The sequence below is a fragment of the Tachyglossus aculeatus genome, chromosome X5 (genome assembly GCF_015852505.1).
Source record: "Tachyglossus aculeatus isolate mTacAcu1 chromosome X5, mTacAcu1.pri, whole genome shotgun sequence".
Lineage (NCBI taxonomy): Eukaryota > Metazoa > Chordata > Mammalia > Monotremata > Tachyglossidae > Tachyglossus > Tachyglossus aculeatus.
The window spans coordinates 11530195-11555277 of record NC_052097.1 but is presented as its reverse complement, the minus strand read 5'-3'; the positions used below and the strand labels follow the sequence as shown (position 1 = coordinate 11555277).

The following is a 25083-nucleotide window of genomic DNA, read 5'->3' as shown; positions in this document are numbered from 1 at the left end:
TGGCTAATTAATATGTGCCTTTGTGGGATACACGTGTATTCACTTGTTTGTAAAGAGATATATTTGTTTTAACAGTGAAGATTCCCATCAAAAAATATACAGGGAGCTGTTGGACAAGAGAGCTGTTTGTTAATTTTATGGCTGAATATCACCGATAGAAGAAGCACTGCCAAGGGCTTTAAAGAGCTTTTTAAAGAGCTTATTTTCAGCCAAACCCATGGTTCATTCAGGTGAGAGGGGTGGCAAGTAACTAATTTATTGAGTTTCGACAGTTAACAGCCATAAAGTATTTATTCCTTCCAGCTGGTGATTAGCTGGAGAGCTGCAGCAGAAGGGAAATTCCTGTTGCCAGAAATGCGGTACAGAGTTTTTAAAAAAGAAGCAGGAACAAAAAGACAGTGGCACTGCCCTCTTTCTCAGTTCTATTTTCCATTTTTCAAACGGGAATTTGGGGGGGGGTTTCTTTTTGTCTGCCCTGAGAGGGGGGTGGATGGTTCCTTTGAAAGAGGCTTGCCTTCTTGTGAGAATTGTCATGCTCTGGGAAGCAGAGGGTGGAGGTTTCAGACACAGAAGCCCCCTCCCACTGCAAAAAAAACCCCAACGACCTCACCTGACTTGCTTAAAGCAGTGAGAACGGCAGGCCCTTGACCAGCAGAAGGCCATAGGTGTGGTGGAAGGAGTCAAAAGAAGATTATTCTCAAACAGAGAAGGACCGCTACTTGTGCAGGATTGCACCACTCAGAAGAGCCTTTTGGAAGCCCCCTTTTAGAAAAGATCATTTTAGCTTTCCCCAAGATCTCTGTTGAATTTGAAATGGCCCACATTTTCAGGTTTAAACATCTACTTCACCCCTGAAAACCTGCGAGGGATAAAAGGCAACTCTGTTTAACCGCATCTGGCTTTGGAAAGTGGAATTCCTCGTTGTTTTTCATTGATTCGGCAATCTTCTCCGGTAGGATAATCTAAAAGCTGGCAGGCCTGTTTGAGAAGAAATCTTCCGGAGGTCACCGTAACGCCTTAAAATGTCAGGACGGTGCGGATACTGAAAAGGAGAATGGAAAGATTTGATGGGTTTGCCTCTCGGACGATTCTTTCTAAGCTGGGAGAGAAAACTGGTCAAGGCTCACCATGCATTGAATAAGGTAAGTTTTCCTGATTCCTATACTTAATTTCTTCCAAAATCCACCCCACTCCGGCCTCCAAAGAAGCTGGTATTACCAGAGGCCTCGTGGGGTTCCTATGGGTCCAGAGAACTTCCAGTATGTCACTCCTAGGGAAGCTCAAACAGGACCCATCCCGGTTTCACGGGAAGGATTCTAGTGTTGGATCCAGGATTCACGGTCACCCCAGAATGCCAGAGGTGTCGAGTTCATAGCTGGCACCCCAACACTATCCTGGCCTGATACAAGCCCATGAAATGGGGTCCCCAAATAATAATAATAATAATAATGGCATTTATTAAGTGTTCTAAGCTTTGGGGAGGTTACAAGGTGATCAGGTTGTCCCACGGGGGTGCTCACAGTCTTCATCCCCATTTTACAGATGAGAGAACTGAGGCCCAGAGAAGTGAAGTGACTTGCCCAAAGTCACCCAGCTGACGGCAGAGCCGGGATTTGAACCCATGATCTCTGACTCCAAAGCCCGTGTTCTTTTCCACCGAGCCACGCTGCTTCTCTATGACTGTTTATTGTTGTATCGTCCTCTCCCAAGTGCTTAGTACAGTGCTGTGCACACAGTAAGCGCTCAGTAAATACAATTGAAGGAACTGAGATCTAGCCGTCCTTTGCCTTCTCCCTGATGCCTAGCAGCTGGCATTAATGGGAGCCAGGCCAGGCCTCCTCCACGTGAAACACAACACCACGAGGGCAGCATGGCCACTGACGGCTGTAACAGATACCGGACACAGAGGGGCACGTGATGTCATACGTGTTATGATGTCATATGTGTTACACCGGGCACGCCCTACACCTCAATTTGCACAAGTCCACCGGTGGCCACCTGGACCTTGGGCCTTTCTCCAGGGCCCCTGACCTCCACAATTACCCCAGAGCCTGTCCATTTTCCTCCCAGCTCCCTGGAAACACAGGCATCGTGTCCGTGCCCCGGAATTCGACAACAAGAGCCGACTGTAAACTCGTGTGGGCAGGGAATGTGTCCGTTTATTACTACATTGTACTCTCCCGAGCGCTAGTACGGTGCTCTGCACACAGTAAGCTCTCAATAAATACCACGGAATGAATGAATGTGGGAAGGGTGGATGATTAAAATGAATTTACTAGACCATTAAGGCGTCTGACCTTTGAACTCTACCGAAATCATAAAAACTAGACATTCCGGTTGAAATTCATTCATTCAATCGTATTTATTGAGCGCTTACTGTGTGCAGAGCACTGTACCAAGTGCTTGGGAAGTACAAGTTGGAATCCAGGCTACTAATCATCTTTCACCCGACGGATTCTTGCTCGTTAATTTTTAGCTGCAAACCTGGAAGCCCTCCCAGGGTATAACCTCACGGGCCCAGGGGAACGAGGTAGCCATCTCACGCTTCTGTCCACTGAAACTGATTATGCCCTGCCAGGGTCGCTTGGACTTTCCCCGAAGGTGACAGGGCAACCCTGTTGATGGTTCTGTGGCCTTCTCACTCCTCCTGGGGACATTGGTGTGAAGATCCGTCTTCCATAGGAAGAGCAGAGGGCAGCTGGAAGGATGCTTATATTATAGTTTGTACGTATTTATTACTCTATTTGTACATATTTATCCTGTTTATTTTATTTTGTTAATGTGTTTTGTTCTCTGTCTCCCCCTTCTAGACTTTGAGCCCACTGTTGGGTAGGGACCGTCTCTATATGTTCCCAACTTGTACTTCCCAAGCGCTTAGTACGGTGCTCTGCACACAGTAAGCGCTTAATAAATACGATTAAATGGATGAATGAATGATGTTCTCAACTAGAGAAGCAACGTGGCTTAGTGAAAAGAGCCCGGGGTTGGGAGTCAGAGGACGTGGGTTCTAATCCCGGCTCCGTCACATGTCTGCTGTGTGACCTTGGGCAAGTCACTTCTCGGAGCCTCAGTGACCTCATCTGTAAAGTGGGGATGATGACTGTGAGCCCCACGCGGGACAACCTGATCACCTTGTATCCCCCCCAGAGCTTAGAACAGTGCTTTGCACATAGTAAGCGCTTAACAAATGCCATTATTATTATTATTGTCTGCTGTGTGACCTTGGACAAGGCACTTCACTTCTCTGGGCCTCAGTTACCTCATCTGGATAGTGGGGTTTAAGACTGTGAGACCCACGTGGGACAACCTCATGGCCTTGTATTTACTCCAGTGCTTAGAACGGTGCTTGGCTGGAAATCATCCAGAATCTTCGAGCTGCTTCTACCCTAAAGCTGCTGGGCTCAGTTGGAAAAAGATGAGGGAAACCTAGCTCGTTAGAGGTAAGGAACATGTCTCCCAACTCTATTGCACTGTTCTCTCCCAAGCACTTAGTACAATGCTGTGCACACAGTCAGCGCTCAATAAATACCGCTGAAAGGGACGCATTCGAGGTGACGCATTCAAGGTTCTCGAGCGGATTTCAAATCTTCTGCTGCTTTCTGTCCATCCTGACAGCCAGCAGGATCCCAAGGGTACGTCGCTCAGCCCGTCCCTTGGGTCTCGGTTGGTACACACTCGTTGCTCCACAATTGCGTGGACCAAATCTTTCCCCCCACCCCACTCCACCGCAGTTCCTCCTACACTCGGGTTAAATAAAAATCTCACCTCTTTCCCGCCCGGAGCAGGTCAAAGCCTTTGTTGATTTGGCCGAAAGGGAGGACGTGGGTTATGAGCGGGTCCAGCGGAAATTTCTTGGCCATGAAATCGGACACCAACTTGGGGATAGAATCTTTGCTTTTCCATCCTGGTTGGGGGAACAATTCCGGGGGAAAAGGCCTCATTAACCTTTGGCATAGCCACGGGAATGTCTCTGAGGGGCGGGATAGGGTGTCAGAGAGGACAGCTGAGAATTCCCAACTCCCTTGCAGCTTCTCTGCAATTAGTTCCTTGGAGAAGGAAAGAAGGAAGGAGAGAGGGAGAAGGAGTGGGGGGGGAGAGAGAAGGAGAGAAAGAGAGGGAGATGGAGAGTGAGAGACACAGAGAGACAGAGAACCCACATGTCCTAGTAAAGAGAACAGGAGCCTGAGAGTCAGAGGACCTGGGTTCTAAACCCAGTTCCACTACCTACCTGCAAAGGTGACTTGGGGTGTCTTTTGGCAAATCATTTACTTTCTCTGTGCCTCAGTTTGAGGGCTGGGAATGTGGCCACCAACTCTGTTATATTGTCCTCTCTCAAGTGCTTAGTACAGTGCTCTACTCAGTAAGTGCTCAATAAATACGATTGATCGATGACCTCAGCAGTAAAATGAGGATAAAATGCCTGTTCTCCCTCCCCCTTAGCTTGTGAACCTTGTGTGGGATAGGGACTGTGTCCAATCCACACATATTGCGTCAACCCCAGAGCTTAGCACAGAACTTGGCACATAGCATGGGCTTAACAAACACCACAATCATTTTTATCATTAGGTGGAAGATGAAACACAGAGAGATACCGAGAGATACAAAAAGAGGGACAAGTGTGAGACAATAATTATTATTATTAGCAATAATAATAGTAATTGTAGTATTAAGCACTTACTATGCACTGCGGTAGATATAAGCTAATCAGGTTGGACACTGTCCCTGTCCCTCATGGGGCTCACAGTCTAGAGGGAGTAGGATTTAATCCTCATTTTACAATCAATCGTATTTGAGTGCTCACTATGTGCATAGCACTGTACTAGGCGCTTGGAAGAGTACAATATAACAATATAGCAGGCACATTCCCTGCCCACAATGATCTCACAGTCTAGAGGCGGGGAGACAGACATTAATAGAAATGAATAAATGACAGATAAGTACACAAGTGCTGCGGGGTGGGAAGAGGCGGGAAGATACAAGGGAGAAAGTCAGGGCGGCCCAGAAGGGGGTGGGAGAAGAGGAAAGGAGGATGCCTTTCCCGGGTTTTCCCGGGAAGAGATTCCAGAGCCCACCCAATCCTGGGCACCCGCTTGAGCTTTCCTACCCCCTCCCTCTCCCCCAACCCTCTTTCCATCCCTCCCCCTCTTTCCTCTCATTCATTCATTCATTCAATCGTATTCCTTGAGCGCTTACTGTGTGCAGAGCACTGTACTAAGCGCTTGGGAAGTCCACGTTGGTAACATATCTCCTCACCTCCATAAACAGCCCCCTTCCAGGTGCGCCCGTTGAAGAGCAGTATGGGGTCAAAGGTGAGCTTCTGGGCCCCAGGAGGAACTCCCACCACCAGGCTGACTCCGTAGCCCATGTGGCAGGACGCCAAGGCAGCTTCCTGCAAGGAAGGGAATTTCAGTGGAACAGAAACCTGCCTCCAGAATCACTTCTCCCGGGGCCGGGAAAACCAGGACTTCGTCCGTTAGGAGCTGGGAAGTGACAGTAGTGGGCCGTTCCCTCATCTGGAACATCCATCCACCAAGAGAAGCAGCGTGGCTCAGTGGAAAGAGCCCGGGCTTTGGAGTCAGAGGTCATGGGTTCAAATCCCGGCTCTGCCACTTGTCAGCTGGGTGACTTTGGGTAAGTCACTTCACTTCTCTGGGCCTCAGTTACCTCATCTGTAAAATGGTGATGAAGACTGTGAGCCCCACATGGGGCAACCTGATCACCTTGTAACCTCCTCAGAGCTTAGAACAGTGCTTTGCACATAGTAAGTGCTTAATAAATGCCATCATTATTATTATTCCCTTGTAACCTCTCCAGCGCTTAGAACAGTGCTTTGCACATAGTAAGTGCTTAATAAATGCCATTATTATTATTATTCCTTTGTAACCTCCCCAGCGCTTAGAACAGTGCTTTGCACATAGAAAGTGCTTAATAAATGCCATCATTATTATTATTATTATTCATTCAATACTGAGGGCTTACTGAGTGCAAAGCACTGTACTAAGCACTTGGGAGAGCACAATTTAACAACAAAGAGGCACATTCCTGCCCACAACGAGCTCACGGTCTAGAGGGGGAGAAAATGGGGATTAAGACTGTGAGCCCCACGTGGGACGGGGACTGTGTCCAACCTAATTAGCTTGTATTCATTCAGTCATATTTATTGAGCGCTTACTGTGTGCAGAGCACTGTACTAAGCGCTTGGAAAGCACATTTCAGCAACAGAGACAACCCCTGCCCACAATGGGCTCACAGTCTAGAGCCCGTATTAGCGGGTAGTCTTGTATCTACCCCAGCGCTTAGTACAGTGCCTGGAACATACTAAGTACTTAAAAATACCATAATTATTATTATTACTATTATTAAAAGCAAGCAAAGTCTTAGGTTTGAGTCAGCGCTCAGCTACTACTTCACAGGCCCGGCAGTCTCCCAGGCGCCAGTCAAACAGCAGTCAGTCAGTGGTGTTTATGGAGCGCTTACTGTGTTTGGAGGAGTGTACTAAGGGCTTGGGAGAGTACAATAGAACAAGATAAGTCCCTGCTCACAGCGATACCACACCGCACCTCAGTTCCCTCATCTGTAAAATGGGGACTAAGACCGTGAGTCCCATGTGGGGCAGGGACTGTGTCCACCTGATTGGCTGTATCTACCCCAACGCTTAGTACGGTGTCCGGCACATGGTAATCGCTTAGCAGATACCATTAAAAAAACCGATACGGACCATGGTGTCCAGCCGCCCGATGACCTCGAAGGAGAAATCCACTCCCCCGCCGGTCATTTCGACCAGCACCTCCTGGATGGGTTTCTCGAAGTCCCGGGGGTTGAGGCACTCGGTGGCTCCCAGCTCCTTGGCCTTGGCGAACTTGTCCTTGTTGATGTCCACGCCGATGATGCGGGCCGCCCCGGCCGCCCGGCACCCCACGACGACCGACAGGCCCACGCCCCCCAGGCCGAAGACGGCGCAGGTGGAGCCGGGGGTCACCTGAGAGGAAAGACAGAGCAGGACTGGAAGCGCGAGGGGTTGCTCGCTTACCCACTGTGGCTTCTACAACTACTACTTCTACTACTCCCCTCTCAGGGTGGCGCCTGGAGAGTTTCCGGTACTCTACCAGTCTTGAGCTCTGAAACGAGTATTCAGCAGGGATTTTACGGGTGGGTAGTGGGGGACTGGTGTCGTGAGCTTGGACTTCTGCCCCTCTTTGGGGCCTAATTCTCCGGCATTCCCGGACGCAGAATCCCGAGCCCCCGGTCCGCCGCCTCGGGGGTGAGCCGGGTGTGAAACCGGGGGTCGGGGGGAGCCGTTGGTCGTGGCTAACTCCGGGGGCCTCTCACCTTGGCCACTTGGATGGCGGAGCCGTAGCCGGTGGCGAAGCCGCAGCCGATCAGGCAGACCTTCTCCAGCGGGGCGGCCGCGTCGATCCGGGCCACCGAGTCCTCGTCGACCACAGTGAACTCCGTGAAGGTGCTCGTGCCCAGGAAGTGGTGGATGGCTTGGCCTCGACAGGTGAATCTGCTGGTGCCGTCCTGCAGGACTCCAGTCGGGCCTCCCGGACTACACCAGCTTGGCAACACGGAGGTGAGTGAGATAGAAGAAATCTTGACCCGAGGTCAACTACGATCAGGGCTCAGGATGCTAACGAGGAGCAGTGTGGCCCAGTGGAAAGAACACGGGGCTGGGAGTCAGACCTGAGTTCTAATCCCCGCCCCGCCACTTGCCAGCCCTGTGATCTTGGGCAAATCACTTCGCTTCTCTGGACCCCAGTTTCCTCAATCAGTTAATAGTGGTATCTATTGAGTGTGCGGAGCACCGTACTAAGTACCTGGAAGAGCATATCTGTAATTTATTTATTTATACTAACGTCCGTCTCCCCCGCAAGACTGTAAGCTAGTTGTGGGCAGGAGAATTTGTCTGTTTATTGTTATATTGTACTCTCCCAATACAGTGCTTTGCACTCAGTGAGACTCGAGAAGTACGATTGAATAAATGAACATTACAGAGTTGGTAGGCATGTTCCCTGGGCACAGCAAGCTTACGGTCATCTGTAAAACAGGGATTCAATACCCGCTCTCCTTCCCTCGAAGACTGTGAGTGCCATGGGGGATAGGGATGATGTCCGACCTGATTATCTTGGATCTAACCCGGCACTCAGTACAGCGCCTGGCACAGAATAAGCTATTCACCTCACCAGTATCACAGTGATTAAGACGAATGATGGAAACATACTCATTTTTAAGGCAGAGGTTGCCCTCGGGATGCTTGCATACCCTGCATTTTCCACATTGTGGATTGGGGAGAGGAATTACTTTGTCTCCTAGAATTAAAAAAAGGCACAGTTAGAAGTCTGTATATTTGTACATATTTATTCTATTTATTTTATTTTGTTAATATGTTTTGTTTTGTTGTCTGTCTCCCCCTTCTAGACTGCGAGCCTGCTGCTGGGTAGGGACCGTCTCTATATGTTGCCAAGTTGCACTTCCCAAGTGCTTAGTACAGTGCTCTGTGCACAGTAAGCGCTCAATAAATACAATTGAATGAGTGAATGAATAAAAAGTCTGCGTGTGGACTGAGAAAGACGATGAAAGCTTCAACATGAATAGAATTGCTCTTCCAACCAGAATCGTGAAAATACAACTTTCCAGTTCATTCGACTGTATCGACTGAGCACTTCCTGCATGCAGAGCACTGTACTAAGGGCTTGGGAGAGTTCATTCATGCATTGTCGTATTTATTCAGCGCTTACTGTGTGCAGAGCACTGTACTAAGCGCTTGGGAATTACAAGTCGGCAACATATAGAAACGATCCCTACCCAACAACAGGCTCACAGTCTAGAAGGGGGAGGCTATAGAACAAAAAACAGACACACATTTCCTGCCCACAATGAGCTTCCAATTCCTAGGTCTGATTCAAAATCATTAGTGTATCTTGGGGCAGATTTCGTATTTCGGAAATATTTAGGGAGCATTAGACTTTGAAAAGAGGAATTTAGTAGTAGTAGTAGCAGTGGTAATAGTAGTAGTGGTAAAATTCATGTTAGTAGTAGCAGAAAGAGTGTGACTGGGCAAGTCACAAAGTTATCTCGGCCAACTTGTCTCCGGTTTACTAAGCCTCTGTCTTGTCCTCTCTCTCGCTCTTTCTTTCTCTCTCCATTTGGCTCATTTGATGTCTCCACCAGATTAGGAGAAAGATTACCTTCACAAATGACTTTATTATGGGATTTCTTTAGCGCTTTCTATGTGCCGGGCACAATAATAAGCACTGAGGTAGATAGAAGATAATCAGGTTGAACACAGTCCATATCCCACATGGGCTCATTATCTCAATCCCCATTTTACAGATGAGGTGACCGAAGCCCAGAGAAGTGAAGTGACTTCCCCAAGGTCACACGGCAGATAAGTGGTGGAGCTGGGATTCGAACCCTTGATCTTCTGGCTCCCGGGTTTGTGGTCTGTTCACTACACCGTGCTGCTTAACCTCTCTGTGCTTCAGTTCACCCATCTGTGAAATGGGGATTCAATTCTTGATTTCCCTCCCATTTAGACTGTGATCCTTGGGTGAAGCAAGGACTGTGTCCCCTCTGATTATCTTGTAGCAGTGCTTAGCACAGTGCACGGTAAGCAGGAAGTGCTTAAGAAATATTATCGTTATTATGGGAACAACCGGGTGCCCCTGTGGGAAACACAGTAACCCATGAAATGGACCACGCAGTCCTTAACTTCTCCCTGCCTCAGTGGCCCCCATCTATAAATGGGGATTCAATACCTCGTCTCCCTCCTTCTTAGACAGCGTGGATTAGTGGAAAAAGAACAGCCTTGGGAGTCACAGGACTTGGGTTCTAAATCCTGTCTCCACCACTTGTCTGCTGTGTAAGCTTGGGCAAGTGAAGACTCCTCTGCACCTTAGTTACCTCATCCGTAAAATGGGGATTAAACCCTATGTGGGACAGGGAATGGGTCCAAACTGATTATTTTGTATCTACCCTAGTGTTTATTATAATGCCTTTCACATACTAAGCGCTTAACAAATACCATAAAAAAAACAAAAACGAAACCCTGATCCCAGTGGGGAACAGGGGCTGAGTCCAATCTGATTATTTTTTTTTTAAATGGTATTTCTTAGGCACTTACTGTATGCGAAGCACTGTAATAATAATAACTGTGGTCTTTAAGCCCTAACTATGTGCCACGCACTGTGCTAAGTCCTAAGGTAGGTACAGAGGAGCAGCATGGCTCAGTGGAAAGAGCACGGGCTTTGGAGTCAGAGGTCATGGGTTCGAATCCCAACTCCCCCACTTGTCAGCTGTGTGACTTTGGGCAAGTCACTTAACTTCTCCGTGCCTCAGTTACCTCATCTGTAAAATGGGGATTAAGGCTGTGAGCCCCTGTGGGACAACCTGATCACCTTATAACCTTCCCAGAGCTTAGAACAGTGCTTTGCACATAGTAAGTGCTTAATAAACGCTATCATTGTTATTACAAGGTAAAGACTTCGGATACAAATAAATTGGGTTGGACACAGTCCAAGTTTCATGTTGGGCTCACAGTACCCATTCCCATTTTACAGAGGAGGTAATTGAGGCACAAAGAAGTGAAGTGACTGGCCCAAGGTCATACAGCAGACAAGTGGCAGAGGCAAGATTAGAACCCATGACCTTCTGACTTCCAAGCCAGTTCTCTAGCCACTATGCCATGCTGCTTTCATTCATTCATTCATTCATTCATTGATTCATTCATTCATTCAATCGTATTTATTGAGCACTTACTTTGTGCAGAGCACTGTACTAAGTGCCTGGGAAGTACAAGTTGGCAACATAGAGAGACGGTCCCTACCCAACAGTGGGCTCACAGTCTAGAAGGGGGAGATGGAGAACAAAACAAAACATATTAACAGAATAAAATAAATAGAATAAATATGTGCAAGTAAAATAAATAAATAAATAGAGTAATAAATACATACAAACATATATACAGGTGCTGTGGGGAAGGGAAGGAGGTAAGGCGGGGGGGATGGAGAGGGGGAGGAGGGGGAGATGCCATATTGAACACTGGGGTAGATATAAGTTTATCAGGTCAGACACAGTCCCTGTCCCAAATAGATCTCATGAGCTTAGTCCTCATTTTATGGATGTGGCAACTGAGGCCTAGAGAAGTTAAATGACTTGTCCAAAGTCTCACAGCAGACAAATGGTGGAGCCAGGATTAGAATCCAAGTCCTCTGACTCCCAAGGCCATTCTTTTACCACTAAGCCATGCTGTCGAAGCAGGAGGGAGACTAGGTATTGACTCCCCAATCTCTCCTTCCTCTACGCCATGCTGCTTCACCTTCTGCATACCTCAGGACTGAGCACAGCGCTTGGCACCTAGTAAGGGCTCAACAAAGACCAAAATTGCTCTTATTTTGCTTCTGAACCATTTGTTCCTCCGCATAATGGCTTCCGCTCCCACGTACCCGGTTTCACAGTGGTGACCCCGTCTCCGATACTCTCCACAATTCCAGCCGCCTCGTGGCCTAGGATCACCGGAAAGGGGACCTTCAGTGATCCAGATACCACATGGTCATCCGAGCTGCAGATTCCCGAACTCACAATCTGCGGATGAAGGAGGAGAGCTCGGTGAGCCGCAGGAAGGAGCGGGGTAGCCCGAGGGATGTGTCCAGTAGCTCTCCCCTCCTGCTAGGGTGTCTGGGGGCTTGCTTTCTCCTCTTTTCCTGCCATGACTGGGGTAGCCGATCGCCACGCCGCCAAAGAGTCTCTTGGACGCTTCCTCTCGGGTTCTCCCTTTCAGGGTGAACAAAAATGATTTCCGGCCACCTGCCACCCACCCACGCAGGAGGAGGCCAAATTCAGCCGGACTCTCGACTGACCACTTTTCTTGGGGTTGCGTGCAGCGACTGTGAGCCTCAGTGGGATTTCAGTGTGATCTAGTGGATAGTAAAAAGGACATGGGTTCTAATCCCAGCCCCGTCAGTTGTCCGCCGTGTGACCTTGGGTAAGTAATTTCACTTCTCTGGGCCTCAAGTCCCTCATCTGTAAAATGGAGATTAAGACTGAGGGACAAGGGCCGTGTCCAACCTGATTATTTTGTGTCCACCCCAGCGCTTAGAACTGTGCCTGGCACATAGCAAATGCTTAACAAACACCATAATTATTATTATTTGTGGTATTTGTTAGAGCTTACTATGTGCCAAGCACTGTACTAAGCTCTGGGGTAGATACAAGGTCATCAGGCCCCCCATGGGGCTCACAGTCTAAGTAGGAAGGGGAACAGGTATTGAATCCCCATTGTGCAGGTGAGGGAACTGAGGCACCAAGAAGTGAGGTGACTTGCCCAAAGTCACACAGCAGACAAGTGGAGGAAGCATGATTAGAACCCTGGTCTTCTTAATCCCAGGCCCGTGCTCTTTCCACTAGGCCACACTGCTTCCTCTCATGCGCCTTGGCGGCATTTTCCCCCAGAAGCTGACTCTGAAGGGACCAGTCCAGCCTGGACGTCCAGAAATAATAATAATAATGATAACAATGTTTATTAAGCATTAACTATATGCAAGGTACTCGTCTTAGCACCAGAGTAGATAGGAAGATAAACAGGTTGGATACAATCCCTATCCCACAAAGGGCTCACCCTCCTAATCCCCATTTTAGTAGGCAGAGAGAGGCCACATTTATTTTAAAATTGCATCTTTGGACACGTACTCATGCTGTGTGTCGCAAGGACGATTTTGATCTCAATGCCGATGATATGAAGTATTTCTGAACCACAATACAAAGCAGGATTTCTCTTGTGCAGTAGTAAGCAAATGTTCCTTTATGCACTGGAAAAATAGAAATTCTGCAAAACTATAAATGAATCTGTGTATAAATGAATTGTGTGAACTACTTGTGGAAAAATTGCACGGTGTCACCTATTTGCAGTCTAGTTTTCCCAAATGTATATAATAAAGCCTAATGTGAAAAAGCCTTACGGCTCATTACTCCCCTTGCTCTTTTCAGTTTTCTATTTTCTCTTGTAACTTTAGTGTGCTTTCCCATAGACTCTTATTCTTCTTCAAACCTGTCCCAACTGTTGTCAAACTCAAGTTGTATTTCCAGCTTTGATAGTTGGTCTTGGTGACCCTTTTTTTGTGTACATTCCTAATAATTTTACCAGAACCTCTTAATTTTCTTTTTAATTTGCTTCCTGAACATCCCGTTTTAGTGTACACTGTCTACCAGGTGTACACTAAAATACCACCTATCTTAGGGTGCCATATACTTTCGAGGTCACCTTTAAGCCTTCTTCAGGAACAAATCAGAGTCATCTAGAGTTTTACCTTGTGTAGGACATTAAGACCCTTGAAAAGAAAGAGAGCCCAAACTGGACTACAGGTCTTTTAAAGCCTAAAAATATAACCCATACCTTGAATGATTTCTCGTAAGACAAAAATCTTACAAAGCAATAGAAAATAATCTAAAAAAACTATATTGAAAAAGTATTCCCTGGGATCTTTGCTTTGTCAGAGCATTAGAGAAGCAGCGTGGCTCAGTGGAAAGAGCACGGGCTTTGGAGGCAGAGGTCATGGGTTCAAATCCTGGTCAGCTGGGTGACTTTGGGCAAGGCACTTCACTTCTCTGTGCCTCAGTTCCCTCATCTGTAAAATGGGGATGAAGACTGTGAGCCCCCCACCATGGGACAACCTGATCTCCTTGTAATCTCCCCAGCACTTAGAATAGTGCTTTGCACATAGTAAGTGCTTAATAAATGCCATCATTATTATCTTTCTGTCACCCCAACCCCATTGCCCCGTTCCTTCCACTGTTGGGTAGCTGTCATTCAGATCTATTGACACGGGCTCATTTTGCATTTTTTTGTATACAAATGACACCTTTGGCAGAGTGCCAGATCTGTGAGTCAAGTACCATTATTCCTCATTGCTCGCTGAGTTAGCAATTATGATGTTACCCGAAGGCATTTACAATCTCCCATTTCCATATTATTTTTGCATTCTGTGGATATAAGATTATATGAGAAATACCCACGGGGCGTCATTTCGACTTGCAAAGCAGTACGGAATTACTTGGCTAAGTCACTAGATAAGCCCAGTTGGAAGAAGTGACTTTTCTTTCCAAAAAGCATTTAAGGATCCTTTATTAGTGTCTTTGATAGAGTCACCTGGCCAAACAAACCCAAGGCTATGATAGTACATGACTTCCCTTTTGGCAACCAACTATAATGCCTGTCACCTCTTCGGCTACTTACTCTACGTAACCACACTGGTCTTGTTGCCCTTTTTCTGCTTTTCCCAGTATATCTCTCCAACTGTTCTATTTTATGTTTCCTGGGAGTCTTGTTGGGAATTATAGATGGCACGAACATTCCCGTAAAGGCATCTTTTCTCAAAAAAAAACCGATTTTAAGGGCTTATGTCTTGCCAATTTGGGTGTACTTAAAATCTCACCTCCAACTCAATCCTTCAAAATTACATTTGTTGTTGATCACTTTCTGGAACCAGGCCCAGAATAGCCTGGGACCATTTAAGGTGTTGAACAAACTTCATAAGTTGGTTGTAAATTCTCCTCCATTCAAGTGGATTTTTGTGTTCCCTCTGTCTTCTGTTCCTTGTGGCGGGGCATCGTATCCAAACATCCTTCCTTAGTATTTAATTTTGATGGGAATTTGTTTTTCCAGTGGTTCTTTATTTCAACTCTGATTACCCTGTTATTAGTGCAGTTTAAACGTGACTACTCAGGGGAGGAGATATTTTTCCTGCTCTCAATCATTCTATTGGGTTTCTAATGCCACTGAGGGGGTCCTGCTAAATGTGAATCTGTAGATGGGTGCATTAAAATCCTCTTATCCTCTCAAATGGCATGTGTGACATTGAAGCTACTTCAAGGAAGTGTCTTGCTCACCTGGTCAAACACCCATTCCTTACTGCATTTTGCCAGTTCAATCCATTTTAGATGTAACCTAGGGTATGGTGAAAGACCCACCTGACATCTTGCACAGGCAAAAATGCCTTGCCGCTCTGGCTGCTCTACGCCACGCTAAGTGGTTCCAAGTTCGGAACATTATTTTACTTTTTTCTTGTAGCCTTATGAAAGAGTAGTTCAGTTGCAATATGAGTGTTTAACTGAGTGTAAACAGTCAAAGGTTGCCTGTGGCAATGGTACTTTAAATTAAGTGACCAGAAAAATGTTAACCTGGAAAGTTCAGTATGGGAATTCTGCTTTATGCAGTCATTGCTGATTTGACAATGATCCACTTACTTTTTTAGGGGGGAGGCGGTGGGATTTTTCTGTTTTGTTTTTGTTTTTTGTGCTCATTGAGAGTAACAGTCTTGAAAACTTGACTCGTTCCAGGTGACCACATACCGTGTACTCGTATTTTATTCCATAAGGTAACTTTGACTGTGTTTAAAGCTTTGTCTTTAGTTTTAAGATTTTTTTCCCCTGTTTCCCTAAATTTAATAAGTGTAGGGAGTGAAAGGTGAGGAACCAAACAGATTGCAAAGGCAAAGGCACGGTGAGGAAACCAAACAGATTCCCTCAACCTTTCATACATACTAGACATACTTTTTAGCTCTTTACTTTATTCCTTTTATTTCTAATATGGGCAGATTTTTAAAAAAATTCCTGTCTTAAATGAACATAGGTTAAAGTTCACAGGGGATCAAGTAATATTATTCTTGTATAATCTGTGCGCTTTGACTTAAAGTACCAGCTTAAAGTACTAACCCTGGCATAAAATATTGCTGTAAATGGCAGCTCATGAACTGAAGACTGTGATTATTTTTCTTTTTCTTTTTTACATCATTATAGCCGAGCTTCCATTGAACAGTGATGTTTTAGCTTTTTTCATCAAAACCTGTTTTTCAGTAGCCGTTAGGCTTCATTGACTTGATTTTTGTATTGCTCTCAAGACCAGAGCAGTCCTGTGTGATTATCATATGCATTCTTCGTGACCTCTGTCAGCGAGTTCCGACTTGGTCTGATTTCCCAAGCTGGGTGAGTGTCTTTTAACTGCATTTTATGAAAGTTGTAAGCAGAAAATATCATGATACAGGTGTTTTCGAATGTGAAGTTGGCATCACTTGTTTCCTGAGAATTTGCCACCTGAGGAATGGAGAAATGAGCCCCTACCCTCCTTCCTTGTGTGCTCCCCACCACCACCCTCCAAAAAAACCCTTTCATTAAATTTCTCCTTTTTCTTGTTCTCTAGAAGCAGCGTGGCTCAATGGAAAGAGCCCGGGCTTTGGAGTCAGAGGTCATGGGTTTAAATTCCAGCTCTGCCAATTGTCAGCTGTGTGGCTCTGGGCAAGTCACTTAACTTCTCTGAGCCTCAGTTATCGCATCTGCAAAATGGGGATTAAGACTCTGAGCCCCTAGTTGGACAAAGTCATCTCCTTGTAACCTTCCTAGCGCTTAGAACAGTGCTTTGCACATAGTAAGCACTTAATAAATACCATTATTATTACTATTATTTTACAGATGAGTGAACTGCGGCCCAGAGAAATGAAGTGAGTTGCCCAAGGTCACATAGCAGAAAAGCGGAGGAGCCAGGATTAGAACTCAGGTCCTTCTGACTCTCAGGCGCGCACTCGAGCCACTAGGCTGTGCCGCTTCTCTTCTTTGGTTCCTTCGGCTTCCAAGTGGATCCAATCATCCCAATCTCTGAGTTGTCCCCTTCTTCCCACCCCTTCCCTGGGCAGCATCGCCCCTCCCCACCCCTTCATCCCGGGCTCTCCCAGAACCCAACCCGTGAGCCAGAGCGGTCTTCTTGAAAAATCAGCAGGGCAGCTCGGGATGGGCAACGACCCTAGGCAGGTTGGCCCTGTGGGAAGCGCAAAGGATTGGACGCCAGGAAGGGCCAGAGGACTTTGATCTTCTGCCATAGCAGGAGGGTAGAAATTTGAGTAATCCTGATTCCTCCTCTGGAGACTTTGGATGAGTCACTTGGCTTCTCTGGGCCTCTGTTTTCTCATCTCCCAAACGGAGGATTCAATCCCTGTTCTCCCTCCCGTTTAGACTGTGAGTCCCAGGTGGGACAGGGATTGGACCAGACCCCATTATCCCATATCTACCACAGAGCCCAGCACAGTGCTTTGCGCGCAGCTTAAGAGACAGAGAGCGTCTAGCGAATCCCGCCACGGTCATTACGATCAATTCATTCATTCATTCAATTGTATTTATTGAGCACTTACTGTGTGCAGAGCACTGTACTAAGTGCTTATGGTTGGAGATGGTGGGAGAGGCTCAAATAACAGAAGCACCCCCCTTGAGGGGCGCTTTGGGGGACAGGTGGGAGGAGGGCAGAGTCCCAGTCCAGATGGGCCGGTGGGTTGGGCACGCTCACCTTGATGCGGACCTCCAAGGCCTTCGGGGGAGCGACTTCCACCTCCTCGATGGACAAAGGTTTCCTGGGCTCCCAGAGCACGGCCGCCCTGCAGCGGATCACCTGGGGGCAGAGCACACGGGGACCGGGGGGTGACTTTTCTTCCACTCACTTCAGAGAAACACCGATTTACAGGTGCGATCCCATCCCAGGGGAACCGGGGGAGTGATTTTCTTCCACTCACCTCAGAGAAACACCGATTTACAGGTGCGAGCCCACCCCTCCCCAGCCTAGTTATTCCCCCTGTAGACTGTAAGCTCTCTGTGGGCAGGGATCGTGTCTCCCTTCTCTGTTGGAGTCAATCAGTCCATTGTACTTATTGAGTGCTTACTATAATAATAATTGTGGTCTTTTTTAAGCGCTTACGTGTACTGTACTAAGCTCTGGGGTGGATACCGGCAAATCGGGTTAGACACAGTCCCTGTCCCACGTGGGGCTCACGGTCTCAATCCTCACTTTACAGATGAGGCAACTGAGGCCCAGAGAAGTGAGGTGACTTGCCCAAGGTCACTCAGCAGACAAGTGGCAGAGCTGGGATTAGAACCCGTGACTTTATCCACTAGGCTAGGCTGCAGGCTCTTACTTTGTGCAGCGCATTGTGCTAAGCCCTTGGGAGAGTACAATGTAACAATAAACGGACGTATTCCCTGCCTGTGATGAGCTTACAGTCTAGAGGGTACTCTCTGAAGTGGATAGTACAGGGCTCTGCCCACAGTAAACCCTTAGTGAATACCACTGACAATAAAATTCTGGAGGGCAGTGATCATGTTTATTTATTCTATTGAACTCTCCCAGGCACTTAGTACAGTAATAATAATGATGACATTTGTTAAACACTTACCATGTGCAAAGGACTGTTCTAAGCGCTGATAATGATGGCAACTTGTTAAGCGCTTACTATGTGCAGAGCACTGTTTTAGTACAGTAATAATAATGATGGCGTTTGTTAAACACTTACCATGTGCAAAGGACTGTTCTAAGCGCTGATAATGATGGCACTTGTTGAGCGCTTACTACGTGCAGAGCACTGTTGTAAGCGCTGGGTACTCAGCACACAGTAAGCGCTCGATAAATACCATTCATTATAAGGTTCTTGAGGGCAGGGATCCTGTCGACTTATTCTGTTGTACTCTTAAGTGCTTAGCATAGTGTTCTGCATGAAGTAAGTGATCAATAATAAACATGGTGTGGAAGCTCCTTGGGTGAGGGATCATGTCTACCAACTCTGTCGTATTGTACTCTCCCAAGCGCTTAGCACAGTGCTCCGCAGGCAGTAAGTGCTCACTAAATTCCATTGGTTGATTGGCAAAGCAACCTAGATCATCGATCTTATGTAAAACACGGGATATTGCCAGCAAATCTTTCCTTTGGAAGAGAGTCAGGTCCTCAGAAATGTCAATACTTACGAAAGACTGTTTTCCAGCTTCACCCCCCGCTCCCCATCCCAGCCCTCTGGCTCCTGGTGGCAAACAGAAAACGCTCCATGGTAGTTAGGTAGAAAGGTAGGGGCTATCGGCAGAGGCAGGAAATCAGGTTTTTCATTAGGTTGAAAAAGTTTTTTCCTCCAGAGATGGCCCAGTTCCCAAGGTTTCCAAAAACATTACAGGACTTGGTTGTTCTGAAGCCCATGCGCATTGATAACTTTTGTTGACAGAGCGATTCCCTGTTTGAGCCGCTGAGGTCTTGCAGCGTGGCTCATTGGACAGAGCCCGGGCTTTGGAGTCAGAGGTCATGGGTTCGAATCCCGGCTCCACCACATGTCTGCTGTGTGACCTTGGGCAAGTCATTTAACTTCTCTGAGCCTCAGTTCCCTCATCTGTAAAATGGGGATTAAGACTGTGAGCCCCACGTGGGACAACTTGATCACCTTGTATCCCCCCCAGCGCTTAGAACAGTGCTCTGCACATAGTAAGCGCTTAACAAATGCCATTATTATTATTATTGTTATTATTATTATCCATTCTGCTCCTACCCCGGAGAAGGGGATCGTTCCATCTTCCCTTCCCAGTCAGTCAATCAATCGATGGCATTTATTGAGCATCTACTGCTTGCTGAGAGCTCGGGAGAGTCCGATGGAGGTAGAAAAGATCCCAGCCCTTGAGGAGAAGGAAGCTCACAACACACCCTTTTCCCTTAGATTCTAAATCCAGAGCAATAACTGCTCTTTTGTATTTTCCCAAGTGGTTAGCTCAGTGCTCGGCTCACAGTAAGAGCTCAGTAAATACCACGGTGAGTGATTCTAAGCCTGGGCCTCCATTCTGGATGGGATGGGGATACCTCAGGTTCAGGGGGAACCATTTGGGCGAGGGGATTCCTTTTCTTTCATTCCCCCTTTCTCTAGAAACTTTTTGGGTAGGGGGAGGCAAACGACAAGGGAGAGGGAGGGAGGCAGAGAAGAGACTCTCAGATATTCCCCTTGGGCAGAGCAGTGAGTTTGGATTGAGGTCAGAAAGGGGCCCCCAACTTTTCTGAAATAGAAGGCGGCAACAGTCTGAAATTTGAGGGAGTTCCCCACCCTCGGGAACTCCTGTTCCTCAATTAATTGCCAACACCCCAGAAATGTCAACCGTCCACCCACCCACTTATGTTCCCAGGCATCGAAGCAGGTAAATAAATGACAGGTAGGGACATAAGCGCTGTGGGGCTGGGACGGGGTTGGGGGGGGAGAACAAAGGGAGCAAGTCAGGGTGACACAGAAGGGAGTGGGAAAAGAGGAAAGTGGGAATTTAGTCTGGGAAGGCCTCTTGGAGGAAATTACCAACTCTATATAATAATAATGGTGATTATTAAGTGCTTACTATGTGCAAAGCACTGTTCTAAGCACCGGAGAGGTTACAAGGTGATCAGTTGTTCCACGGGGGGGCTCACAGTCTTAATCCCCATTTTACAGACGAGGGACCTAAGGCCCAGAGAAGTGAAGTGACTTGCCCAAAGTCACACAGCTGACAAGTGGCGGAGCCGGAATTTGAACCCATGACCTCAGACTCCAAAGCCCAGGCTCTTTCCACTGAGCCACGCTGCTTCTCAAATTGATGCTGTCTCTTCCCTAATGGATAAACCACTCCATGGACTGGGATGATGATAATAAGGGCATTTGTTAAGCGGTTACTATGTGCAAAGCACTGTTCTAAGTGCTGGGGAGGTTACAAGGTGATCAGGTTGTCCCACGGGGGGCTCACAGTCTTAATCCCCGTTTCCTGATGAAGGAACTGAGGCCCAGAGAAGTTAAGTGACTTGCCCAAAGTCACACAGCTGACAGGTGGCAGAGCTGGGATTTGAACCCATGACCTCTGACTCCAAAGCCCAGGCTCTTTCCACTGAGCCACGCTGCTTCTCAGTGCTTAGTACGGTGCTCCGTGCACAGTAAGCACTCAGTAAATACCACTGATCGATTCATTGCAGAGTATTGCACAGTGCTTGGTAAAATGTGGTATAGTGGATAGAGCATGGGCCTGGGCATCGGAGGGTCATGTGTTCTAATCCCAGCTCTGCCACTCGTCTGCTGTGTGATCTTGGGCAAGTCACTTCACTTCTCTGGGCCTCAGTTCCTTCATCTGCAGAATGGGGATTCAATGCCCGTTCTCCCTCCTACTTAAATTGTTTGCCCCTCATGGGACCTGATTACTTTGTAGCTAACGTGGTGCTTGGCATCTAGTAAGCACTTAATAAATACCATTCTTATAGGGAAACAGCATGGCCTTTTTGTATGAGCACGTTCTAATATGGGCTGTGTTCTAATCTGGGCTCCACCACTTGCCTGCTGTGTGACCTTGGACAAGTCATTTTAATTCTCTGTGCCTCAGTTTCCTCATCTGGGACACTGCTGGTTCTAAGTCCCTCCCCCTCTCAATCTCTCTCTCTCTCTCTCTCTCTCTGTCTCTCTCTCTCTCTGTCTCCCTCTCCCTCTTGTTCTCCCTCTCCTTTACCCTCTCCTCTCCTTTTCCCTCTCTTTCTCCCTCTCTCTCCTGCTTCCTCTCCCTCTCCATCAGTCTTTCTCTCTCTCTCATCCTCCCTCTCTCCTGATTCCTCTCCTTCTTCCTTTCCTTTTCAATCTCCCTCAGTCTCTCTCCCTCCCTGTCATTCTCCTTTTCTCTCCTGCTTCCACTCCCTCTCCATCAGTTTTTCTCTCTCTCATCCTCCCTCTCTTCTGATTCCTCTCCTTCTTCCTTTCCTTTTCTATCTCTCTCAGTCTCTCTCCCTCCCTCTTTCTCCCTCTCTCTCCTGCTTCCTCTCCCTCTCCATCAGTCTTTCTCTCATCCTCCCTCTCTCCTGATTCCTCTCCTTCTTTCTTTCCTTTTCCATCTCCCTCAGTCTCTCTCCCTCCCTGTCATTCTCCCTCTCTCTCCTACTTCCTCTCCCTCTCCATCAGTCTTTCTCTCTCTGTCATCCTCCCTCTCTCCTGATTCCTCTCCTTGTTTCTTTCCTTTTCCATCTCCCTCAGTCTCTCTCCCTCCTTGTCATTCTCCTTTTCTCTCCTGCTTCCTCTCCCTCTCCATCAGTCTTTCTCTCTCTCTCATCCTCCCTCTCTCCTGATTCCTCTCCTTCTTCCTTTCCTTTTCTATCTCCCTCAGTCTCTCTCCCTCCCTGTCATTCTCCTTTTCTGCTTCCTCTCCCTTTCCCTCTCTATCACCCTTGGCCTCTCTCTTTCTCTCCCTTTCCCTCCCTCTCTCAGTCTCTCTCTCCCTCTCAGCTCTCCCCTCTCAGTCTCCTTCTCTCTCCCTTCATTCATTATTTCATTTATTCAATCGCCTTTATTGAGCGCTTACTGTGTAAGCGCTTGGAAAGTACAATTCCCTTCCCTCTCCCCGCGCCATCTCCATCTTTCTCTCCACCTACTTTTCTTTCTCCTTCTCCACCGCCCCATCCTGCCCTTTCCATCTCAGCCTCCTCCCTAATTAATTAGTTTAATTATAGTATTTAAATGCTTACTTCGCATCCAGAACTGTTTTAAGTGATGAAGTAGATAGAAGTTAATCAGGTCAGACACCACCCCGATCCCACCCGGGGCTCAAAAAGTCGGAGGGAGAATAGGTATTGAAGCCCCATTTTACAGATGAGAAAACAGAAGTAAAGACATGTGAAGTGATTTGCTCAAGGTCCCGCCATGCCAGAATTGGGTCCCAGATCATTTGGCTTCCAGGCCTTCCCCTCTCCCTCTCCATCTCTCCCTCTCTTTCTCCTTCTCCTTCTCTTCCCCCACTCCCTCTCCATTGCCCTCTTCCCTCTCTCCCCCTTCTTTTCCACTTCCATCTCTCCCACTCCATCTCTCCCTCTCTTTCTCCTTCTCCTTCTCTTCCCCCACTCCCTCTCCATTGCCCTCTTCCCTCTCTCCCCCTTCTTTTCCACTTCCCTCTCTCCCACCCTTACCCATGATTTCCCCCTCATTCTCTCTCCCTTCCCATCTATAGCACTCTATCTCCGCCCCTCTCTGTTTATAACTAGATAGAATAATAATAGTGGTAGAGAAGCAGCGTGGCTCAGGGGAAAGAGCCCAGGCTTTGGAGTCAGAGGTCATGGGTTCAAATCCCAGCTCCGCCAATTGCCAGCTGGGTGACTTTGGGCAAGTCACTTCACTTCTCTGAGACTCACTTACCTCATCTGTAAAATGGGGATTAAGACTGCGAGCCCCCCGTGGGACAACCTGATCACCTTGTAACCTCCCCAGCGCTTAGAACAGTGCTTTGCACATAGTAAGCGCTTAATAAATGCCATTATTACTATTATTATTTGGTTAGTGCTTACTTTGTGCCAGGCACTATACTAAGCAAATGGGGCTGGACATGGTCCCTGTCCCACGTGGGGCTCCCAGTCTTAATCCCCATTTGAAAGATGAAGTAACCGAGGCCTTGAGAAGTGAGGTGACTTGCCCAAGGTCACCCAGCAGACAAGCGGCAGAGCCGGGATAGAGGAAGAGCTAAAGATGAATTGAGAATCCTCAGCGTTTGATAATGCGGCTTGCGGTGAGATTGTATCCAGGCACTGAGACCACCCCCTCCCACACTGAGCCAGCCTCTACGCCCCCCATTTTCTGATGTGTAGGAAGGCCAAAGCAGATACCTACTGGCTGAGCCCCAGTCAAGCATGAACACCTCTGGGAAGACACTAATAATAATGATAATAATAATTATGCTACTTAATTGCTTACTATGTGCCAAGCACTGTTCTAAGCGCTGGGGTGGATACAAGTTAATCAGGCTGGACACAGTCCATGTCCCACATGGGGCTCGCACTCTTAATCCCCATTTTAGAGATGAGGGAACCGAGGCACAGAGATGTGAAATGACTTGCCCAGGGTCACACAGCAGGCACGCGGTGGAGCTGGGATTAGAACCCAGGTCCTTCTGACTCGCAGGCCCGGGCTCTATCCGCTAAGCCAGCTGCTTCACGCTTCTACCGTAGACTGCTCTATGCGCCTTGGGACCCCTCTGATCCTGGGCCGATGCCCTCACTTTTCTTTGAGCAAGCAAAGCTCACCGAAGCAAAGCGATCCAGGACAGATCCAGGACAGGTCAGGCAGAGTTAATCATCCCCCAGGCCTCCCATTTTTCACCTTGTGTGCCCCCTTCCCCATGGCTCGACACCCAGACCTCTCTGTTCCTGATCGTTTATACGCTTTTAACTCTTCCCCGGATCATCTCGTCTCCGCTGTCCACCCGGGGAGGACTCGGCGGGACGGGGAAGCCTGGCTTACTTTGCCTGCGGTGCTCATGCTCTCTCCGTCCCGCCTCCGGTGCTCGGGGACTGGAAGGGAAACTCCTTCGACGAAGCCCAGGGAGCCTGGCTGTTGTCCCGCTAATCCAGAGCTCCCAGCAAGTGACGAGGAGAGAGGCAACTAGCCAGCCAGTCCATCACACCCACCCATTTATCATTGCTGTTTCTTGACTTTGGGCCAGAGTCCGGTCACCACCCAAGGGCCAAACAAACTAATCTTTGTGGGCAGCTGAGAAGGAGCCAGGACTGTCCACCCCAGGCCCACTGATTTTTCTGGGGTCTTCGTCTTCCCTTCTTCGGGCCTGTGATAGTCACCTCCCCTTCTCCAGTCCTAGCCCGGCCGCTCTGCCCCAAACCGGAGTCTGCGTCTGCTGTATCCTCTGTTCTTCTCCCTGCTCGGAGGTGGAAGTTTTCTGCTGAGCTGGGAAAAGCCAAGGGGGAGAGGGAATCTAGACCGGAAAGAAAGGAGAAGGGAGAGGGAGGAAGGAAGGGCAATAGTAATAATAATCAGTGTGGTATTTATTAATAATTATGGTATTTGTTAAGCACTTGCTATGTGCCAAGCACTGTTCTAAGGACTGGGGTAGGTACAAGGTAACCAGGTTGTCCCACGTGGGGCTCACAGTCTTAGTCCCCATTTTACAGATGAGGTAACTGAGGCCCAGAGAAGTGAAGTCACTTGTCCAAAGTCACGCAGCTGTTAAGTGGTGGAGCCTGGATTAGAACCCACAACCTTTGATTCCCAAGCCTGTGCTCTTTCCACTAAGCCACGCTGCTTCTACAGATGTTCCCTTAATTTCCTTAATCTTCCGAAATAGTGATCTTGGCCTTCCACATTTGTTATTGACTTCCATTTCCTTACTTCTGCTGTGATAATATTTCTGTTTGTCCTCTCCGGCAGAGAACTGGAATTCTCGGCTCAACCAGGTTCCTTTGTCCTCTGATTTTGCTTCCTTCTTTTTCCTGGCTCTTTCCAGAGTTATATTCACCATCCATTTTGGCTTCTT

The 25083-nt window shown here is 47.7% G+C and overlaps 1 protein-coding gene across 1 annotated transcript; it reads right to left on the bottom strand.

Annotated features, from left to right (window-relative positions):
- Window positions 1-231: 231 nt before the first annotated feature.
- LOC119947585 (alcohol dehydrogenase S chain-like) lies at window positions 232-24079 on the bottom strand. The gene is made up of 9 exons (XM_038769144.1): window positions 24057-24079; window positions 17327-17428; window positions 11445-11583; window positions 8222-8309; window positions 7330-7558; window positions 6719-6979; window positions 5254-5389; window positions 3766-3904; window positions 232-1042 (listed from the first exon to the last, which is right to left on the bottom strand). The coding sequence occupies exons 1-9, from the start codon at window positions 24072-24074 to the stop codon at window positions 1018-1020; spliced, it is 1137 nt and encodes a 378-aa protein (XP_038625072.1). The 5' UTR covers window positions 24075-24079; the 3' UTR covers window positions 232-1017.
- Window positions 24080-25083: the final 1004 nt, after the last annotated feature.